This window comes from Chroicocephalus ridibundus, chromosome 1, assembly GCF_963924245.1.
Source record: "Chroicocephalus ridibundus chromosome 1, bChrRid1.1, whole genome shotgun sequence".
Taxonomy (NCBI): Eukaryota; Metazoa; Chordata; class Aves; order Charadriiformes; family Laridae; genus Chroicocephalus; species Chroicocephalus ridibundus.
Window position 1 is genome coordinate 141,978,396 of NC_086284.1, and position 10,565 is coordinate 141,988,960.

General features: G+C 46.7%; 1 protein-coding gene across 10 annotated transcripts in view; it reads right to left on the bottom strand.

Moving 5' to 3' along the window:
- Positions 1-8,969, bottom strand: part of LOC134525528 (alpha-2-macroglobulin-like protein 1) — a 33,294-nt gene extending 24,325 nt beyond the window's left edge. For 8 of the 10 annotated variants that reach the window (XR_010073810.1, XM_063356472.1, XM_063356462.1 and 5 more), the window contains exons 1-12: positions 8,808-8,969; positions 7,984-8,167; positions 6,675-6,719; positions 6,191-6,335; positions 5,612-5,664; positions 5,259-5,279; positions 4,560-4,719; positions 3,872-3,956; positions 3,380-3,494; positions 1,990-2,098; positions 1,048-1,157; positions 94-258 (exon numbers count right to left, since the gene is read on the bottom strand). Coding sequence is in view for 9 of the 10 variants with exons in the window: in XM_063356472.1 (XP_063212542.1) it covers positions 94-258; positions 1,048-1,157; positions 1,990-2,098; positions 3,380-3,494; positions 3,872-3,956; positions 4,560-4,719; positions 5,259-5,279; positions 5,612-5,664; positions 6,191-6,335; positions 6,675-6,719; positions 7,984-8,167; positions 8,808-8,875 (1,260 nt within the window). In the remaining variant the exon portion in view is untranslated. The other 2 variants (XM_063356518.1, XM_063356527.1) reach the window with 2 other exon arrangements.
- Positions 8,970-10,565: the final 1,596 nt, after the last annotated feature.

The following is a 10,565-nucleotide window of genomic DNA, read 5'->3' on the forward strand; positions in this document are numbered from 1 at the left end:
ACTGTGCTCCAAAACCTCAAATTTCTTCCGCTTTCTATCCCTTTCCTCAGCCTACCTTCTCTTTATCCTCCTTTTCCTGTGGCTGATGCTCACCTTCAGAGAAACCAGTGTGCTGTTCCAGCTGGTGGTATCCAGAGAGAAGTGGACTTCCCCGTTCTCATCTGTGAGGAATGCCAGGTGTGTCTCCTCATCATTGATGTCAACTGTTAGGTAGACCATTTCATTTCTCAGCGGAGACTCGTCACTGTGGCAGAACATCTGCAGAGAAGGGCAGGAAGTTAATACCCCATTGTGCCACACTCCGAGTCACCGCCCATGCTTAATATTAATTGTTTCTATCATTGGGCTTCCTCAGCCCTTCTATCTTTCAGACAGGTTGGAAGGATACAAATACAAGTGTGATGAATACACAAAACCAACAATGTGCAGCTGTTCAGGACTAGAAATAAATGGTAGTGCAACCAAATGAGACACCTACATTGGGGAAAAAAGGTGATTTCCTCAGATCCTGAGCTTTTTCTTGGACAGTGCTGGAGGATCCCTGACAATCAGTCTTGTCTCCAGCAACTTAACTCTTGCTATTCTTTGCCCTCCTTCACGCTGGGGTTAGTACTGGCCCAGGTGAAAGTGTTTCTAGCCACAACGGGACAGCAGTCCTAACATCACACAGGGTACGTGAGTCAGAAGTGACTGCCAGTGAACTGATATGCAAGGCTGTAGTGGTTTCTGACGAGTTGCCATGAGCATTTGTCTGAAGGGAATGTTATTTCCCTGCTGGCACCACCCCCATCCCATATGCCTTTTATTGCATAGGCTAGTTTCAGGAGCTACTCCCGTAGAAACCAGCAGAGACTGCGGCTGGCTCCAAAATTCCTGTCCAGGGAATATACTACGATGAGGAGAAGAAATTACTTCTACAGGAGACTTCACTCATAGTTGCTATGTACCAGCAGAGCAGCATTTACTTCCCTGGAGACTGTTGCTTTCTGCCTACAGAAGATTAGACCTGTGATGCATTCTCATCAGAGAAGGGATCCATGGTGTTACCTTCCCTGTGTATGGTAGTCCACGTTTGTAGAATGAATGGAGGTTGATAAACTCTATAGACTTCATTCTCGTCGCAATAGGAATTCCAACCGTTTCCATAGTCTCTGCTCCTGGGTGGAGAGATGAGAAATCTGTTAAACCCTAGCAGGGCTCTTAGTGAAGTAGAAGACAAGAAGATGCTTCAACACTATCTACAACATCTACAACCTCTAAATTTAGGAGAGAAAATACATTTTTCTAGGATGTGATTCCCTCAACCTTTCTGGGCCCTCTGCTTCACGACGTGATGCATTGTACCCTGTAAGTACTTATCTCTCTTTATTGAAGATAAACTAAATGACTGTTTAGTTATAGACAGCTACACTGTAGATGCCTAGAAGTGGCCTGAAGGCCACCCGCAGTGTGACAGTTCGAACAAAGAACACCTCCAGCTGCCAGAGATAGGTGCACATTAACACCGATACTGAAAACCTACCTCCTTGTAGTCAGTGTTGTGTCAGACTAAAAGGGAGCAGAACGGGATTCCTCACAGCAGGAGTGTGCATAGGCAGCCCTGTCTCAGGCTTAGGAAAAGAAAGGACAAGAGACTGTGCATGGGTGGGAACTACCTGTCAGGATGGCGCACTACAGTTGGCAAGGACTACAAGGGCTTGTCGCAGAATTTAAAATGGCTAGCCAGGGCTTTGCAACTGGCTGAGGAACACCTTGGTGTCCAGGCAATCACTAAAAAGTTATATACATGCTAGTGGAGATGAAGGGTGGAGAGGATTAGGAAATATGGTAATAATAGATGGAAGACGTAGTAGAATAGAGACCATCATCGTGCCAGAAGACTTGGGAACCCTCAAGTTACTTTTTCAAAAGGAATTCAGCTGCCTCAGAAAGGCCAAAACCAAAGAAGTTGCCTGCAAGGAAAAGAACGTTTCATATATTCTCCAGTACCTGTTCCATCTTCCACCATTTGTCCTATCACAACTATGTAGCTGTCAGTTTCATTGAATTCCAGAGTCTCCGTCTTCACTGTAAAATTAGTGCAGCCATTCTTGTTTGTCTGGAGAAAAAGAGATATGAACAGAAACAAAGAGCACGGTGTGGAGGAAGAGGAGCTGTTTCATAGATGCTGGGCAACAACCCTAAAGAAGTATTTCCAAATACTTGTGGAACAGATGGAAGCTCAAAAATCTATAACTGCAGAAACGCATCATGGATACCTTTGCCAGAGAAGAAAATCGACATGCTTAGATCAGACAGTCACCAAAAAAAAAAAATGGCAGAAAAAAGGGCTTCAAGCAAATCACGTAAGGGTTAATTATGTCACAGACAAACTCAGGAGACTGGATTAAGCCCAGATCGTGCAGCTGAAAGAGTATGAATGTCTTTTCCTGAGCTAAAAGTAACCTGCTCCCTGAATTATATGGTCCCCATGAATAAAGCCTGACAGTGTGGCTTTCCAGTCACGACTATCTCTGTGACATGGCCGTGTTGAACAAGGGCATCCAGCCAGTTACAGATTGCAAGAGCTTTGCCAAGGATGAAGACAGAGACTGAGTACAGCCAGTCTGCCAGAGAGGGGTGGTGGACAAAGTGTTTCTAGCTGTGCCTGTTAAGTTCTCCACAGAACCTTGCGGGGCCTTTTACATGCAATGTGAGAAGGAGCTGGCATTCAGTTGGTGTTTTGCATGGCTAAAACTGCACGGCATTCCAGCTGGAGATATTTTGCTACTGGGTACATTTTAAAAGATGCAGAGATCCAGCTGGATTTTTATATTCTCGCTTGTTGCTGGCTGGTCTGACATTTAGAAATATTTTCTTGTGACTTTCAGGCTGAGAGAGCTGCGTCTGAAAGCCATGGGGAAAACTGAGTGTGGATCTTAACCACAAATGTGCAGAAAATGTAACCAGCATGGACATAATCTCAGACAGGAGACTTGCAAGGTCAAGATGACCCATTAACTACATGGATACAGCAAGAAACAGGGCATTAAGCCACAGACCATCTGATGCTCTGATAGCCTGCTTATTGGCGGGAGCAGTCACAGGATTGCATAGAGTATGATACAAACCCTTGGGATCAGAGGGATACAGACCCCAGAGGTCATTACTTACACAGAGTTTACACCTTCTCCTGAAACACTGAGTCAGATATGGGCAGCTGGAGCCCAAGTGATAGAGTCACAGCAAGAGGAATCAATGGTCTGATCAGGACTCACAAGCGGGAAGACACCACATTAATCTGGTTGGTGCACATCAGAGGTGCATTGAGGCAGGTTAAGAGGACAGGCCATACATTTCCAGCAGGATATACTTTCCACTTTCCTATTTGTTCACATACCCAGCTGCTTTGCTTCCTCATCTGAGTAGAATTTGCTAAATTGCCTTCCAAGAACTGGTATGCTGTGACAAAAGTAATATCTGTTTTCCCTTGAACGGGCTTCCCAAAGGTATACCTGTGTCAAAGGGGAGAAACATTCACCTGAAGACTGGCCACTTCAGCAGAAATATTGATCCAAACCATCCCCCACCCTCATTGGGGGGAAGTGGAACCCGGGAGAGCTTTGTACCTTGTTTGCTCAGGAACTTCATCTTGTCTCTTAAGATCGGTTTGCATCCCTCTCCACCCACTATTCCCAGCATTCTTAGTCTCCTTCAGCCTCACGGTAAATGACCAGGTGTGAGAAGGACCCCATTCCAGAGACTGATCTGACTCCTCCAACCACAGGGTAATGCAAGAACATCATACTGGAAGGCCACCTCTCAGCTATGGGCAATCTGGACGTGATTGTGGAGTTGAAAGCCAGAGATCACGACAGTATCATGTACTCACTTGCCGCAGACCGTCAGCTGAAATTCCTCATCCACTGTAGTGATAAATGGAGGGTGCTCAATATTTATTTCAAATTTTTTCAGCACTGCATAGAAGAGAGGAAGATAAAGATGGAGGCAAAAAAGCAGAGTATGGGCACTGACTGTAAGTTCTGTTACAGCTGCAGTCCAGGTGGGCGGAGAGACAGTAATGTCCCCAGTTGTTCAACACCATGCTGCAATAGGGTTCAGCCACACCACTCTCTTCTTGCTGCTACAATTGCACATGAGATTGCTTTCTACTCGAGCTCAGTGAAGCATAAACATTTTAAATGGTACAGGGTTTTGTCCTCACCTACATCACTGCAACTGAAAGAGACTAAAACATGATGCTGCATCCTACTATAACAGCTGACTGGAGTGGATAGTAAACCTAGCTTAGAAGAGGGTAACAATGGGCGGCAGAATGCGCTCATCACGGGGCTTAGCTGCAGCTAGAACGAGATGTCAGACCACAGCCTCTCCTTTGTACCCTATGCAGCTGCAGAACCTCCAGCCCAGCATGAGATGTGAGCACAGACCCATCTGTCCCTGTCCCCAGTCTGCTGTTCTCCCAGGGGAAAAGGTCTGATGAACATGGCCACATCGCCCGGCTGTCTTCTCCAGCTACCCACACAGCTTTTCCCTCACCTCTGTTGTCCGAGTCTCACCATATTCATCAACATTGAAGGTTTTTTCAGCCATATCTTGATCCACTGAGATGGTATACTCTCCAAGGGGCGCTTCAGAGGCCAGGGGGAAGGATAGATCCACAATGCCGTGTCTTGACTTTACGTTCAGCCACTCAGCAATCCGGTTATATTCAGGATCCTATTTGGGAAAGGACATGCAGAGCCACCAAGTCACACTGAGAGCATGAGTACCTGGTGGATGCAGCCATACTCAGGCACAAGAAGCCACTACAAGGGCTTATCCTTGCCCCAGTAGAGAGGATGCCAGATCACCGTGTGAGATTCCTGCTCCTCCCTCCAGCATCTTTTTACTGAACTTTTGAATTGCAAAGGCTGCCAATAACACCAAAGCTACCGGGAAGTGCCGTAACACCATAACACCGCGGGAAAGAGAAGCAGCTGTGCTGCATCTACTGAGCACTTAGCCTTGTGCTTTGTACTCTGTGCAAACAAAGTGTTGGGCAAAGGTTCATTACTGCCTTGCCTCTAGATCAGCTATGTGCATCACAGAGGTGCTAGTCTGAATGAAGAACCCAGGCTGACCCAGTAGACTTCAGCTGAACCTGAACCATAACCATAAACTTGGGAAGTTACATTTGTGGCACAGCTGTGCTCAGGAATGAAAGGGCACAGTAGAAGAGGCAGACATCTCTCTTTGGTCAGTTCTTTGTCACTTACCTGCAGCCATATCTGGGAATACTGTAAAAAAAAAAAAAAAAAGAGAAACACAAACTCAGTTTTGTACAGAGCAAAACAGCATCCATGTGAAGCAGTATTAATAGCAGTGCCTGATGTGGGACGCTGACCAGAAAGTTTTGCCCCATCCAGACCCCACACTAGGTCTCCTCCTCCCTCTGTGCTATCTTACACTGCAGTCTTTCTCCAAGGGACCACTGGATGAGTGGTTTACCTTTAAAGATCATTTGTTCTTATGGTTTAACAGGCATGAAGGGAGATGTCTTTTTCATGAGCCTCTCAATGTGTCTCATGCTGAGGTTCCTACTTCTAGAAAAGCACAAGGTGACACTCACCTCGTTTTTAATGACCTTAAGGTCCTCGTCGAGGTTCACAATTCGAAATTTCACTGGAGATGTGAAGAAAAGGATAGTAAAGCATTTTGTCTGCAACATGTTCTTGCACAAATCAGCGTCTCCTTTTCTGTGTCCTAATATTCATGTCTATCTGTTTACCTCAGAGGTACTCGGGTCTTTCCCCAGACAGCCCACCCCAGCATCTCCTACCCCAAATGACTTTGTCTGGGAGGCTTATATGCAGCTGTGGGCTGTAGAAACTCACTGCCTTTACGTGGAAAGATTACAATGATGTGCTAACCATTGCGGTTCGTCTGTCTACATTCTGTTCATTTTGTGAAGACTGTGGAGTAACTCACTGTATTTCTACAGCTTGGAACTGTCACTCTAGGCTTTTCTCAAATATTAACAACAGCTTTCAAAAAACAAGAGATTGCTGGAAACATCTGATAATAGAGATCTGCTTTCTTCCATCTCCAACAAGGTTAGCTTGCTGCACTTGGTGAAGTCTTCCCCCTAGATGTGGCTACTACCTTGACCCTTCCCTCCCCATTTCCGTGTGCCACCTTCTTGCCTTACCTGTTTCTCCAGGTTTGTATAAGCCCTTGTCTGTCTCTACCAGAATTACATTTTTCTGGGGCTTTACCAGAACCTTCTTGCGACCCTCAAAAAGCACATTTTCCCCGCTGTGGATCAGGACATGCAGAGAAACCACCTTCTCTGTCTGTCAGTTTAAAAAAAAAAAACAAACTGCCTGAGACTACAAGTAGCTTAAAGGAGAAACAGAGGCACCTGTCCTACCAAAATCTCCAACTTGCCTCTCCTCCCTTCCCCTCCTTTGATTTAGTTTTCTCTTTTCCCTTGTCATAGTCCTCTCTGTGATCCCCAATTTCCTCATTCTCTTTTCTCTGCCTTTCTTCTTGTCATAATTGCCTATTTCTGCATTTATTTCCCCCCTTTACTACCTTTCCCACCTTGCATCTCCAACATTAACATGGCTCAGATACAGGAGAGGCTGAAGCCCTCTAATTTGTAAAAGAGGCAGCCAAGGGAGGTGTCTTACGTGTGATGTGGAATCATCTTTTTCCCCAGGGATGAACTCTGGCACCTAGTTTGATCAATAAAGGAAATGGAAAACAAATTCATCAGAGACTTTGCATCTTATCACAGATGTAAGACATCATCTCACTGTCAAAAAATCCCTGAACTTGAGAGTCCAAATTCCACTGTATCACTCTGTCTCTAACCCGCTTGTCATTATAGGGAGAAGAAGCAGTCACTGCCTGTCTCTTGGTCATGAACTCGAGAGTGAACCAACTGACATGTCATTCTCCCATTTCACATAAATGTGAGATTTTTATGAAACCAAGAAGAAGCATAGGGAAGTCAGATCTGGAGCTGACCAAGACAGTAACAGGAGAAGAGATCAGGCAAAACCAGGACATCTCAGTATCAAAAAGACCGAGCTCACCGGGAGAAAGGTTCTTCTTGCTAACAGCAGACTACCTTGGCTTTCCAGAGCCAGGACTTGCTCTCTCCTAAGGGCTGACACCAAACACTTAGTTAATTATTGTCTTGTTGATGCAAGAACCAGACGTGACTACAGCCCCTCCTTGAGTTCTGCTGAATCTGCAGGACGATCAGGGTGTAGGCACAGCAACTTTGTATGGTGCTGAGGAAGACAGGGGCAGTTTGTAGAGCCTCGGCACCAGACACATCTCCATGGCTCTCCAGAAATGTAACTGAGGGTCCTGTATTTGTGCCGCAGCATGAGTGTGTCTAGTTAAGCTAACTAGAGCAGCAAAGTTGCAACGACAGGAACTCAGGCCGCCCTAGAAATATCCAGACTGCCTAGGTAAAATTCAGTTCATTGTGGATTCAGCGCCATCACCACCCATCACAGCTAAATTAAAGCAAGCTCAATGCCTACGCAGGCTGCAGCTACATCTTGCAATATAGATGCAGCTTTAGAGCAGAATGGTGCTCTTGGAGCTGGAGGCGCAGGCTTCTGAGGAAGCACGGATGAAAAGAATGTATTCCCAATGCATTTACTCGCACTGTGTTACACAAGCATTTTTAGGGACTAAACACTGAGTAAACGGAAAATAAATGTTTTCCATCAGCCTTTAAGTAGGAGGAAATGGGCTGGTACAGATCAAAAGAATGGGCTGTTATCCACACTGGAAAGATTCCCTACTTTGCTAGGCTCCAGGACACTGTTGTATTTTGCCTGGTGCTGGTAAGGAAATACCCTTAATCTGCTTGCAACCCATGGCAAAGCAAAAGACAGCGTATCAGAGAAGTGGTGGGCTACTGTCTGAAGTGACGGTGAGAGCAGCCACTGCCAAATCAGGAGCCATAGCTACACTTACCTGGAAGGTGATGCACTGAAAAGTGCCTGGCTTCTCCACGTCCTGTTCCACCAGTGTGTAATTCTGGGTTTTAACCTCCAAGGTGACAGCCAGGTGGATGGCCCCAGTCAGGGAGCTGAAGTGAATGTAGAGCTTCTCCTCTTGGGAATAGTGAATGACAGCAGGGAACACCACCATATAGTGACTAGAAGAGAGCAGGAGATGTGCAAAAACAATTCAGAGGCTGAGGTGGACAGGCCAGAATCCAGTTCTGCTGCTTTCATGAAGAGATAGACCAGGGGTCAGAAATGTCTGGAGGCCTGCAGTGAAGGAACCGTAGTGCAGCTCCCTTACCATACCAGAAAGAAGCAACACTCCCAATGTGGAACTAGAGAGCTCCTGATATCTATCTGTCACCACCTTGCCACCAGCCAGAACACAGCTGCCCAGCGTACAATACTCCAGTTGCAAACACACAGAGTAAGACTGTGTGAGGAACGAAGACAAAGACTCAGTGGGGGAGGCATAAGGCTTCGGTCCTCACAACCAAACTTCTCCCCCACCAGCACAGGGTGAACAGAGGCAAAACGTGTGGCTTCTGTAGCTTTGTGGTGTGTGCAGTGTGCAGTGCCTGCACAAGCAAACACCAGGGGCTTCGCCTGCAGTGGTGCTCGACACCCAGCTCCCCAACAGGACACAGTAGGAGCTGCTTCTGCCCAGCCTCCCTGAGAACAAGGCCCCCGCCGTCCAGTTCTGTGATGCTAAACAGTGCAGCGACCCAGCATCACCCTTCAATGACAGTCCCTTCCACCAAGCCCCCCAAAATCAAAAGGAGATAATCTCACGGTTCCAGGCTTGCTGCGGCTGCGACTGGGAATAGGGTCAGGGCTAAGAGGAGCACTGGTGCTCCCATTGCTCGGTCTGGGACAGATAGCTGACAATATCCACACAGGAGGAGAGAACTGCCTGTACTGATGGGCTGGAGCAATCCTAAATACCCCCCTCAGATGCTCTTAAGTCCAAAGAGTGGGGAAGTTAATATATGGAGATAGTATCTCTTCCAGGCTAATGACATTAGCTAATATTTACTTGCTTCCACCAACAGCAGAGTAAAGGCCACACCACACAGTTCTCCACCCACATCTACATTCAGATGGCATTCCAGGCCATGGAGTGCCAGAGCACTGAGGGGGAGATGTGGGGTGGGCGACTTCTAACCCAGGCAGAAAGGGACTTAGGAGAAAAACTCATCTCAGCTGTGAATGGTCTGGATCCTGGCTGTAGCATCTGATGGCAGCCAAAGCTGCACACATGCTACTGCCCTCAGCTTGTAAAAAGCATCCTCAGTACTCTCTCTGTGCATCTTTAGTGATCCTCCCCTCATCCAGTATTTAATCAGAGCTTGGAGTAAAAACCTTTCAATTCACCTCCATTCCCTGCATCACTGCCTCTGTCCACCCATCCATCCCAGCCATGTCTGATCCTCCTGGGTACAGAACCTTTTCCAGGGCTGCTCCTGCCACCCACTGCCAAATCCCCTCATAGCTCTACTGTAAAGCCTTTCCAAATAAGGCAAGGCATTTTAAGTCCCCACATATTTTAGCAAATCTCTACTTTACATCCCTCCAAGCCAGGTGTCCAATCTTCTGCCAGCTTCCTCCAGCCATAAGGTAGTTCCACACTGACACTACCACCCACCTCCTCTAGGCTCTTCTCAGGCACTGCAACCCTGTATTTCCTTTTCCTGGGTGGCAGCAGAGAAGTGAACAGGGCTTGGACGTTATTTGCCCTCTAGTTACAACGTCATTTGAAGGTGGATGTCTTTGTCCTACCCTGGCCCCATCTGCCTTTTTGCAGAGCATAACCAAAAGTACACAATATGGAGTGAATTTGCCATCCACCCACTCTTTGCTGCCAGCTGAAGCAATCCCCGGGATTTACTTTGGCACAGTCGCTGTGTGTCCTTAGCATCTACGCTCTTAGTGCACAGTCTGATGTAACAGGAACACACTAGCCTTTAACCTAGCTCTGACATTGCAGATAATCTGCAGGTTTAAAGCACTGTATGTCACTGATCTAGGAGCGTATTTGATTCTCCGAAATCAACAACATTTGGACTTCAAGCCTAAACTAGCAGGACGAAAAACAATTTGAGTTCTGTCTGATTTCAGAAACACTCCCCATGGCTCTGCATCTCTGAATGGTCATCAAGCTGGCTGCCTCTAAAGTTAAATGAAAACAGACAGACAACAAAAAGATAATAACATGCTAAAGTTCTTCCCTTCCGCCAGGGAGGAATGGGGGCACTGGCAGAGCTGTGTGTGAAGCCCTGGGATGGTCTGGCCGGAGGGTTGGAGGGCAGGAGTGATATTTCAGTAAGAAGTAAATGATACGTAAAAAAGAAGTTCTACAGAAGAAGAACCTTGAAGCAAAATCCTCTGACATCACAAAGAATGGATTTGTCCCAGCGCATTTCTGATGAAATCCCAGTAAAGATACCTGTATAGAAATTGGGCCCCTGGACCAAATACGCTAACTGAGCACTTGTGCTGCTGTCAGCTGTGCTACAGAAGACAGAGCAAGACGTTCCCCAGAGAAATATC